This window comes from Hermetia illucens, chromosome 3 (genome assembly GCF_905115235.1).
Source record: "Hermetia illucens chromosome 3, iHerIll2.2.curated.20191125, whole genome shotgun sequence".
Taxonomy (NCBI): Eukaryota; Metazoa; Arthropoda; class Insecta; order Diptera; family Stratiomyidae; genus Hermetia; species Hermetia illucens.
In genome coordinates this window covers 96,064,719-96,077,415 of record NC_051851.1, presented here as the reverse complement: position 1 = coordinate 96,077,415, position 12,697 = coordinate 96,064,719, and the positions used below count along the sequence as shown (strand labels likewise).

The 12,697-nt window shown below is 38.4% G+C and overlaps 1 protein-coding gene across 2 annotated transcripts in view; it reads left to right on the top strand.

Moving 5' to 3' along the window:
• The window catches only part of LOC119651223 (polypyrimidine tract-binding protein 1), a 602,545-nt gene that overhangs the window by 20,425 nt on the left and 569,423 nt on the right, over window positions 1–12,697 (top strand). For both annotated transcript variants that reach the window (XM_038054679.1, XM_038054678.1), the window contains exon 2: window positions 9,522–9,603. In XM_038054679.1, the coding sequence (XP_037910607.1) occupies window positions 9,522–9,603 (82 nt within the window). The remainder of the gene's footprint in view (window positions 1–9,521; window positions 9,604–12,697) is intronic.

Genomic DNA, 12,697 nt, shown 5'->3' with positions numbered 1-12,697 from the left:
ATCATTATTTGAAAGTAATTTGCCCACACTGAATAATGTCATTGAAATACATTATTTCCATGTCAATACAAACACGAGGATTGATTATGGATCTAATCAACGTGAATGAGAATCGATGGAAAGTCTATCTTTTTGATTAGCACACTATATCCACTTCAATTAAATTAAACAAAACCCTTGAAACTAGGTAGATTTGTTATAGTCATGATAAATAAACAACTACACCCCCTACGACTACATATTATTTGAATCAGCCAAAGCAACGATTATTCACTTTTTAGGAGCGCATACTAAAAATGTTGACATTAACGTGACCGCTATGGAAGACAATTTATTGCAATCTATGGCTACGGAATATTGCTCAATATGTTGCTTTATTGAGGCAGCAAGGAGAGGGCCTTAAATTTATAATAGCCCCATCAGAATACAGATGAAAAACTCACTCGGTTTCCCCTGCGTGCAGAAAGCAGACTACTATCAACCTTGCAAACCGGAGAGCATGAATTACCACATTTCCAACTCTTGAAAACAGTCCATCGCCATGTGGTTGATATGTATAACGAGACCTGCATTTTCCAAATCTAAAATTTACTGCAGTGGCGTCCGTCTGCCGCTCTCTATAGTTCTGAGTGTTGGCCGACTATAAAGGACAATGAACGGCGTCTTGCGGTAATGGGAACAAAGATGTTGCATTGCACTGGTGGCGAAGAGTGCACGATAGCTCTGTCTCACATAGCTACAAATTCCATTGCCCTCTACTTTTTAGAAAGCGATTTAAATAAACCATTTGATGGAAACCCCTGTATTGATAATAGTCAACCTCATGCGCTTCACACTCCGAGTTTAATATTATTAGCAAATGCCAAGAATGTAAACTATATCAAATATAAATAAATCGGGTGTGACAGACAGACAGAGAGACAGACGGACAGACAGACAGACACAAAACCTTAAAAAGGGCTGGGGAGAATTAGATTCTTCTTGAATGGAATTTTATTATTATTTCACTCGAATGTCAATTATTCTCGTTAATTATGACGTCAGCATCTTATTTGCATGGCTTAGGATGCTGTTAATTCGCACGAAATTGAAGTTTGAACTCCTATAACTTTGACACTAATAGTTGGGTTTTCATGAAACTTGGCATGTGTATGCACGAGGCTGTCCTCTATTTAGTACACCTAGGATGAACTTGAGAGGAGTTTTTAGCCAATTTCTAAAAGTTGATAATATACAATTAGTAAATTTATTTGGGCAGATACCGGAATGGGAAATCTCTCGAAGATTTGATTTCACATAAGTGTTTTACACAAAACCTTAAAAAGGGTTGCAGATAAGTAGAATCTTCATAAATGCGACTTTAATATTTCACGCCAATGTCAATTATTCCCGTTAATTATGACGTCAGCATCTTATTTGCATGGCTTTGGAAGCAGTTAATTCGCACGAAACTGCTACTATAACTTTCGCGTTAATTGCCAGATTTCCATGAAATTTAGCACATATATATGAAATATTGTCCTCTATGCGGGTACAGAATTCGGAAGTCCTAGGATGAATTTAAGGGGGATTTTTCAGTAAATTTCTAAAAGTTAGTAATATACTATTAGTAAGTTTATTTGAGCAGATACCGGAATGGGACATATTTTGAGGCCTAGATTTCATCTAAGCGCACTACCCTGTTTTTTCGGATTTATAGGTTGGTTAGTTTCCGAAAATGAGTCCTGTCTCACTTTAAGTGCGCACATTTTGACTCCTTACTCACGCACTTTGCAATTCACGCCGAAACTAATGTCAGTCTCGGAAAGTACAAACCGAGACCTTTCATTTGATACCCCACACGACTATATGTTTTACACAAAACCTTAAACAAGTCGGGAAACCAAAAGCTAGACGCTTCAGGTATGAAAGGTTTTGTGTATTTCTTTTATAAAGAGATTTGAGTGTGCATTTGTCCCATTAGCATGTAGCACGTAAAATATGCATATATTATGTGAAAATTTCCGCTTTCAAGTGATGTTGACAATCATAGTCTTGAATTTGCAGAGAAGCAACAGTTTTGACCTAGTATAACTTTGTTAGTAATAGTGTGATTTTCACCAAATTTGGTAGGATCATGCTCCATGCCATAGCCTATATTACTACAAAATTTTGTGATTCCAGGGTGAACTTAAGGGAGGTTTTTCTGTCAATTACTAAAATTTATAGTAATGCACTATTATTCACTTTATTTGAACAAGGATCGGTATGAGGAGTATTTCAGAGCCTAGGCACCATATAGTGGCAGCTCCCTGATTTTTTTCAGATTGGCTAGTTTCTGAGAAGGGGCCCCCTTAAATTCAACGTAAAAGGATGTAACTCACTGTATGCGTGAGTGTTCACAGTTCTCACGTTTCTACCAAATTTGGTGCCAATCACTACTACCGTCTCCGAGAAAAATGCGTGTGACGGACAGACAGACAGACACACAGGCGGACAGACAGATAGACAGTAAACCGATTTTAATAAGGTTTTGTGTTGACACAAAACCATAAAAAACAAGTCTTGCAGAAAAAATAGCTATTAAAGGATGGTTATGAAATCGAGTTTGTGGATATCTTCTATAAAAATTGAAAGCAAGTTGGGAAACCGGAAGCTAGACGCTTGAGGTATGAGAGGTTTATTTCTGTATTTGTTTTATAAAGATATTTGAGTGTGCATTTTTCCCATTAGTATGTAGCACGTAATATATGCATATATTATGTGCGAATATCCACTTTCAAGTGATATTGACATTCAAAGTCTTGAATTTGCACAGAAGAGACAGCTTTGCCCTATTATAACTTTGTTAGTAATAGTGCGATTTTCACCGAATTTGGTGCGATCATGCTCTATGCCGTAGCCTACATTGCTCCAAAATTTCGTGATTCTAGGAGAAACTCCAGGGGGGTTTTCCTTCCAATTACTAAAAATTATAGTAATGTACTATTATTTCCTTTATTTGAACAGGTGTCGATATGGAGGGTAAATCAGGGCCTAGGCACCATACAGTGGCAGCCTCTTGACTTTTTCAGATTTTTCGGTTAAGTAAATTCTGAGAATGGGTCCGTTAAAGAAATGATCACTTTCAACCCCCCGCACTCATCACCCGCTTCAAAAAGTACTAACCGAGACGTTTAATTTGATACCGCACATGACCATATTTGATGAAAAAAAATGTACACCCCCTTTTTGCATGTATGGGCCCCCCCCTTTAAATTCTACGTAAAAGGATGTAACTCACTATATGCGTGAGCGTTCACGGTTCCCACCTTTCTACCAAATTTGATGTCAATCGCTACAACCGTCTCCGAAAAAGATGCGTGCGACGGATAGACAGACAGACAGTAAACCGATTTTAATAAGGTTTTGTGTTTACACAAAACCTTAAAAAAGGATTTTTGAAAAGTGTTCCAGTTAAACAAAATATATTAATAATGTGTGTTGCCACCTATGGCTCTTATGAATTCTTTTAGCTGATTTGGCCATCCTTTCATGATATGTTGGATATCCGGTTGGGGTATATTTTACTACTCCTTTATCACAGCTGTCTGGGTCATCGGGGCAGGTAGCGTTGCTCGTTCACGCCTTTTGAGGTTGTCGCAAATGCGTTCAATTCGATTAAGATTGGGACTACGTGCCGGCCATGTTAAAACTTGAATTTCGACCTCATTAAAGTACTCAGTGGCGGATCTTACGGTAGAGCAACGTACGTTGTAATATATGAATCCAAAGTTGTCACCAATGAATGGTGCGAAAGGTTTGACATTGTCTTGAAGAACATCTTCCACGTATCTCTGAGTGTTCACACACCTCTATCAAACGCAACAAGATCTGTACAAGCCTCATAAAAGGTGCCCCGGCAAACCATTATGGATCCTCTCCGGTAACCTTTCATTTTGACCCCTTTAGACATGCTGATGTCTCTCTGCACCATAATAACGGAGAAATAACACCTATCTAACTCGATAATTATTCTCATTTTAAAGTTCTTTGGATCTTCGGTTTTGCGTTAATATTTTTTGAATTCAGAAAAATGTTATATCCATCAAATCATTTTGTAGCATTTTAAATACTCTCCAATGCTTTATTTAGCTTTTCTATGTGTACAGTGGGTCCCAAAAGTCTTTACATTCCTAAAACATTTTCTTTTAATAACTAATGTTAACGTCAAAATGAAAAGAAAGCAGTTGGAAAAAAGTATATATATTATCTTCAAAACTATAAACTAAGACTACATAATGTCGAGACTAGACGATAAACAATAAATATAAGTGAAAGTGAAGTGAAAAACAAACGAAAAAAATACATTACTAAAAAGAAGTGCAGCAGCGAAACGATAAGACGTGTGATCAGAAGTGAAGGGTGCGCGAAAAAAAAACATTTATTAGTGAATTCAACCGTAAAATATGTTTGGAATTTGCCCGGAAGCATAGATTTAAGGATGAAACTTTCTGGAAAAATATCATTTTCTGTGATGAATCAAAACTTAATATTATCGGCTTCGACGGAAGGGTGGTGTAGCGAAAGTTGAATCAACAGCCGGAAACGTTAAATCGACGGGAAAACATGGCGGTGGAAGCGTCATGGTTTGGGGTTGTATTTCGGCAGCTGGTGTTATTGAATTAGTATTTATTGATAGTACTATGACTTTTACCTTATACTTAAATATATTACAGGCGAATTTGACCACGAGTGCGGAAAAAGTGGGAATTCGGCGGACTTTCCAATTTTACTATGATAATGCCCCGAAGCATAAAGCCCGATTAGTTCAAGAATGACTTTTGTACAATTATCCGAAAGTCGTGAAAACGCCGCCCCAGCCTCCCGATGAATTTGACGACCGTGTCCGTGGAAGTTCAACGACTTTATTACACCGACGATTATTTTGAACATGCCAACTTGTCTACAGTGTGTCCGTGATAACAATGAAAATGCAACAAAATTTTACTTTAATAATTTTGCGCAGCTTAAAAAAAGAAAGTTATTATGTTTTTACGGCTATGTGAAGACTTTTGTGATGTATTTTTTCGTTTGTTTTTCATTTATTTGCTCGTAGCGTACTTGGTGGCAGTGAGATTTGTATCGTGGTTTGACGTCGGGTACCAGTCCACGCAGCTGTGAGTAACTGAGTCAAATCTGGGTAATAATCTCGGGCGAGCGCAATGCTGACCACAATGCTTCCTACAGCGTACTGTATTGTACCGTTACGGTCTTGAATGAAGTGCTCTAACACACTTCAAGGCTCTGATCGAATATGGATTGTTGCACCAACGGCTATTATCATTGTTATTTCATTTCAAGAATGCGACGGTGCATTAAAAGCTAATGTGGTCAACAATGCGCTTGATAGGACCCTTTAGGTTTACTCAGGTATTCACTCAGTAGAGTCACTACTATCCGACATTCAGTTAGGATGGAAGTCGCTCTGTCATCAATAAGAAGACATGTAACAACGGTCGTAAATATTTCACTAGAACTCGGTATTCAGTCATCCAGCATCATCATGCTCTTTGGGAGATCAACAAGTGTTATATGTATCATGCTTAGAAGGCACTTATAACAGAAAATCAACCTCCAAATAGTATAGACTGCGGTTCGGAACGCTCATTTATTAATTACAATGGTTTAAAAATCGAATTCTCATAGGGCGGGAAAGGGGAGGAGATCAGTTGACTCTTCATGTGGTGTCACTAGGCGAGTAGTTTAAATCTTAGGTAAGTGGAAGCATACCATTACTCTCTATTCATACGATCCAGCTAAACTGCACATTTCAGAGGCAAAATAATTGTTCCATACATTTAATATGAATATGTTCATACGATCCAGCAGGCGGTGTTTCACATCCAGCAAGGAGCATGCCGCAGAAGCGAAGAAAAATCATCTCCCGCCTGAATTTTATGGCGGAAGAAAATAATTGCGCATGTAGCCCGGTCCGCGCATCCCAATGGGACTTTGTGTAACTATTTCGTCCTTACATCAATAACTTCGTCAATGCATACCAATGAAAAATGAACGCATGTAAAATTAGTATTGACAAATGCAACTACCGTTCTTTTTGCATGATATCATTTGTTAATTTATCCAAGCTGATGATAAATTCTCAGCAGAAAACAGAAAGAATTTGTAACAGCACCACTATCTTTGCGAAATTGTACACTTGCACTTGTATGTACTGTGCTGGACACGCTCCGTGGTGGATCCAGGACGCCTGCTGCTGCTGGATCGTATGAATACAGCTTTAGTGTTTTTTTACTTCCGACTTTTCAAGTAATCATTCAGTTTTTAACAAAAAGGATTGAAAATATTACGTGCTTACGTGAAAAGACCGACAATATCCGCACACATTAATTCGAATAATACTATTGTGATGTTGACGCGAATATATGACTCCACGGATGGCTTCAGACATATTTTTTTATTTTACAAATGGCAGAAATTAAATTAAGGCTACCTCCGATATATTACTACATAATTGATACTCGCATCTTTACCTGGTTGGCGATAAAACCTACTTATGTTTTTGGAAGATTCGGAGGCGTAGGATTCGAACCTGGGACCGATTGAATATTCCGCAGGAGTGATATCATTTGTATTAAGCTCACTCTTCTCCTTGCCCCCACAGAACATAAGTGCTGGTTTTGTGATAATTTATTTCTCTTAACTCTATAGCCTTATATACCCTAACCTATTAAACTAATTAAGGTGATAACTAGTATTTATTTATTTTTTTGAAAATGTAATTCCCCCTTAATTACTTAACCTAATTACCTGGAATAAGCTGGATGAACAGTTGGCCATATCGGTATTCAAAAACTTGGTGTTGGTCTGTTTAAATATTTCCTGGCTTTCTGCGGCGTTTAGTTTGTGAACATTCTGTATTTTTTGAATAACATCCACGTTGTCCCAGGAAATGTTATGGCCGCTCTCTACTACGTGTTTCGCGACTGTTGACTTGACACGCGATAATGGGTTTTTTCGCCGCTATGTTAGCTCCGCTTCTTTAGTATGTTCTTCGAATCGTGTTTTTACCAACCGCTTAGTCTAGTCTATATATATACAGGTGCATCCTGTGAAGTGATCTTATAGATCCCCCTCTCTTCCTCCTAAATTTCGGGTCCTCCTATGTAGAGTTTTAAGTTACGCATGTCTGCTCAATTCTATAAGCGCTTTACTGAAGAGCGAAGCGGAGCGAGTTGCTATTCAAAACAGTGCGGCCCGTCAACAGGTGGGGTGTAATGTGAATTCACCCTATATGATGATGACGTGATACATGGCTTGGATTGCGACAAGTTCATATCTAAAAAAACTCTTGCTCATTTCTCAACGGCCCTGCCGCGTTTACTGAGGTAGACGCCCGCTTGTCTTTCCGTGTCTTTTAATTGGCATGAGATGTGTTTTTACGCGACATCAATACGTTTTTTGGTTGGTTTCTCATAAAATCTGTCAATCGAAATTAGGTAGTATTCGGTAGGAAAGGGGAGTAACTTCAACTATAGTTTATCTTATCCCCTTTCCTCACCTCAGCATTTTGACAACCAATCATACTATTCGATGTAAATATAGGGAAGACCTTGAAACATTGTGCGCTTTATTATCTTCGAAATTACTTGCAGAATTGTTTTTCAGAAATTGCATAAAGCGGTTAAAACAACGCACAAAGGGGCAACAAATAGGCCTAGAAACCGGACACTCGACTACAGAAAATTAATAATAAAAGAGGCATCTTAGACGTGTCCCGAATCCGAACTCGTATCGACTTGCTGGTATGTTTTGCTCCAAAAGAGCCTGGAGTTTCATTGGTTTTGCTACCGAAACATTGGAATTGGAGCTTCGACTCTGGATATCGAAATCCGTTTATAATTGGATTCTAGAAAGTACACACAATTACTTCGATATAAGCTGGATATTCTAAGCCTAAGAGAAATGAGATTGTAGGACTCTAGGGAGTACCATATCCCCTTCTTCTTACAGCACCCTGCGAATTCGATGTGAAACAGCTGTTAACGCTTACTACGATGTTCGCTCTCAAATCAGTTCGACCAAATCGCAATCAGCGATAATAGGATTGGGAGTTGCCTTTTGAATGTTCTTCAAAAAATAGAGGGTGACATTGGCCTCGAAACTTCAACTGGTTAAGAAAAAGGCAATACAGCGTGCCTGGAGGAATGCTTTGTTGGAGTTGGAATTGAATGACCTGATCTATAAAATACCGTAATTGTTGACAATGGTCAATTTAGATGTTCATTTTGAGCATCTTCAAGCATGCCCGCTAAATAAATAAAGTTATCGAGATTGGCTTGCCGTAAAATCAAGTTGTGAGATTTAGTCTAATTGCCACCTATTTTATTAGCTTAGTTCACGAATTTCCCTTTACTAATGTTAATTTTCAATTCAATGCTTTTCATGTCTAACTCTAACCTTGAAAACGCTTAATTTTCATTTAGAATAGTCTGGGAATTGTTTTGAGTGGCTGACCAAAAGGTATTACAAAGAAACAGAGGCTTTGAATAATAGAGTACTAGTAATGCCGAATAGTTTTTCTTTTGACTACCAATTTCGGGGCTAAATTAAATAAGATAGGACGAAGTTTATCTCCTTGTATTAGATCTGAAACAACCAACTTAATTCTTTCCATGTAGTAGTTTAACAAACAGTGCCTTGTTAAAAGCCCTTCCAAAGTTTCATTCGCTCTAAACACACATGTTTTTTTCGTCTTTGGCTTGCGGGCTAACCAAAAGACCATCATTACAAATCCTAATAGGTCAAAAAATGCATGCATCATATTCTAATGAAATATATCTTTTAAATCATCGGGGATGCCTAAAAGCTACACTCCTGCGAGCCCTCCTTAAAAATACTTAGAATAATTTGGAACGAACTAGTTTGATGTGGAACTATGATGGTTAGTGAAGTGAAAGCATCTGTCACTAAATTTTTAAATTTTCTGCTCTTTCCCCCATTGCAGAGGCAACTCATCAGATGCTGCTTCACGTCCTTAAACAAAAAACTAGCTTTGGCTTAGATGGGGCCTGAACAAAGAATTTTTTGCATTCGTTATAACTTGCACACATGATATGTTTGTGGTCACCCAGCTACCATGACAAAGGTAAGGCAGCATCTGATGAGTCGCCTCTGTCGTGGACAAAAGCACAAATCATCTTCCTCCTCTTTGAAAAACTTGGGTGCATTTCCCAAGAAGAAGTTCTGTGAAAAAATGAGAGTAAACTACTCTCCAAGTGGCTCGGTTGATGATCAGAAATGGTTCTTGTATTCATCCATCTTTGACCTAATTTGCAAATGTTTTTTAATTGCCTCACCTTTGACTTTAAATTGATGTCTTTTATAGTTTCAAACTGAGTGCTTCCGTGCCACTACATCAGTTCCAGGAATTTATCATGTATTGACCTTCTTAAAATGTCATTTACTTTACTTTCTTTAGACTAGCTCTTGAAATTTTCGCAATATAAGGCTATTTACCAGGTAATCTCATTTATTTTTAGTGGCAGTGAACATCGCATGGTAGGCTTCACTCAAGTTACAAAGGTCCTTTCCAGTGAGCGAGCAACATGGCTACGGCACAAGGTATTTCTACAAGTCAAGTATTGCTATAATCTTTGTACTTTTCCTAGTTTTTTCCGGCACTCCTACGGCCTGACTAAAGTCTTTTTCTACTCAGCATGAAGTCCGTATTCTTATTCTATCTCTATCTTTTCTACCTATCTATCACATTTACTCAACACTAAGATTGTAAGTTCTCCCCATATTTGATATTTTTAATCTTCAACCGAAAAAAAATGTGTTTTCGAATTGTGTTAAAAAATATTCCTCTTTAATTTATGGTCAGTACTACATAGAAATATTCACCATTGGATAGTATAACTACCGGATGGGTGAATTGAACTATAGGATACGGGTTGACACTTATTTGCGCAATACAAGTTAAACAAATCCCTGCCAAAACGAGTCGTCGCCTCATATAGTGGAATATATGGATATTTTTAAAATCTGCAGCCCCTAGAAAACATGCGTCGAATAGAGGATTGGAATCCGTGGATTTTCTTTTTTTCTTAAAAGTATCTATTCGAGCCATTTAGTTGAAGTTTGACGCTTAAGGCTTAAAGCCCAATCCCATTTCCAAAAAAACTTTTCGACAGATGAAATTCTATTGGAAAATTCATGAAAGGTTTTTTCAGTCGGCTTGTGAGGCCAGGACCATAAATTCCCTTTCCCAAATCCTACTTCATCCTTCACACTCCTCCTCATTTTCCCTCCGTCCAAATAAACGAGCTACAGTGATTGGAGAATCTTTTCCCTCCAGGTGCAGCCCATCAACTGCAAGCAACTCAATAAAATTTTATTAGTTTAAGTTCCATAGTTACTTAGTAAACTTCTCAAAAACATAATAATATAATATTACTAGCCTAATTTGAGTAAATATCGATATGGAGAATATTTTGAGGCCTGGACATCGTATAGAGGGAGCTTCATATTTTTTTTTTTCATATTTTTCGGTTAGATAACTTCAAAAAATGAGTTCGTTGAAGAAATCATCAATTTCGACTTGCCGCACTCCCCTTCTTTCTAACAAATGTCAAAACTTAGTCTGGGGTCGAAAAATATTAATCGAGACCTTTAATTTGATACTTCACATGACTATATTCGGTGGAACAAAAATTTTGCACTGCCCTTTTGCATGTATGACAGCCCCCCCCCCCTCTAAACTTAACGCAGAAATATCAAACTTACTGCATGTGTGGGCGTTCTAAAGTTCTCTGCTTCTTACCAAATTTCATACCAATCAATATGGTGGTTTCTGAGAAAAGTGCGTGTGACAGACAGACAGGGATTGATTCGATTTTAATAAGGTTTCATTTGTAAAACAAAACTCCAAAAATAGTCTAACTAAAATGTTCCAATGCGCCCCGCGTTCTGGCGGGCTCACTTTCTATGACGATGATAATACTCCTCAGAGCGCATTGAATTCATGCAAAATGCAAAATTTTGAGCTTCTATAATTTTTAAATTAAAAGCTGGATTTGCTTGAAACTTTCAGTAATTATGGCTTATATTATCCCTTATGCTTTGCACTTTTAGGGGTCCTCATACATGCAAATGAAAGGTATAAGTTTTTCTTTTCCTGCAACTCAAAATAATAAATATCAACATGACACCAAAGTGAGTATTTTGACAAAATATAAATATATATATATATATATATATATTGGCATACCAGGTTAATTCTGACCTGAATTGTAAACGCAGAGTTGCATGCGACCAATGTGTTACGGATAATGACATGACCCACTGGGGCAGCTACAAATATCGCAGGGTAATCCTGTAAATAAGTAGCCGCGGACAAGCAGAACCTTTCCTTTTGTGTTCGTCTTCCTTGACCTATTCTTCTTTTTCAGGGAGAGTAAACCTATTAAAAAAATCCGTAATCCGGGTAAAAAATAATCGGTGCGCCTATCGAATGAACTGCAGTGACGCTTCAGCGGCTGTCCTCCAAATACAGTCCCTACATTTGGAGGTAACCATGGAGCATTACAAATTTAGGGCTTGAGTGCTTCCCGAATACTCGCAGGAAAAAAAATTGCGGTTGTTCGAAATAATTCTAATGGTACCCAGCATGGTTAAGAGTTGCTCTGGGATGTTTTAGCGGTTATGCCGTCAACCGCCAGGTACTGAAGATCTAGGCCTAGACCTTTGGACGAATTAACTGAACGAATTCATCGTCGCGTTTATTATCGTGTCGCGGATTTGGATTTGGAATGGATTCCATCCGAGTACAGACACCGACTCCAGTCGTGCTCCGGAACAGAACGTCGTCAACCAGTGCTGGGTAATAGAGAATAACAACCGAGTTGACCTACCAACTGGGCAAAAAATCTTCCAAGAGGTTTCACTTGAGCTCGGTCGGGAGATTCTCCCAGATGCTAGGCCAAAGACCCCAAAACCAAAGTTTACTTCGGCAACTGCCAACATCATTACTGTCTTTTGGCAGAATTTTGGCTGATCGTTTGGCTGTCGAGATACTGCGGCAGAGATTCACAGTCTGGTTTCTGGATCCTCGACGTTCTGAAGTAGAAACTTGCGGTAGGTATCAAAAGAGTGTTCAGAAAAACACAGACAACACCTTGTTCCTTCAAAACCAACGGGCATTCTATAAAAATCTCACTAACTCAGATCGCGAAAATAACCTCGGTCTAGATCAGGTAGAAGACTTCTGGAGGAGTGGAGCGAACCCAGCCGTTGCAATTTAGAAGCGGCGTGGCTCCCACATATTTTACGTTCATGCAAGGTCCTCCCATAAATGACCATGCCTGACGTAACTGAAGTTGATGTTGAAACAGCTCCTGCAAAGGCAAGTAATTGAAAGGCGCCAGGAGTTCAACGGCACTCACATTGTATTGGCAAATTATTTTGATCACTTTGTTCAAACTTTCCTCATTCCCAAGGAACAGGGTAGCTCTTGCCCTTCAAAATATCGGCAAATTAATTGTCTTCATACCATCTACAAAGTGATCAGTTCTGTGCGCTAGCACTGAAATCATCTTAATGTTCGTAAATTGATAGCTGTTGAGCAAAAAGGATGCACTAAAGGCTCCCAAGGCTGTAAAGAACAGCTTATAATCGATACGGTCGCTGTAAAGCAGGCTGCCCACCAAAAGCAAAA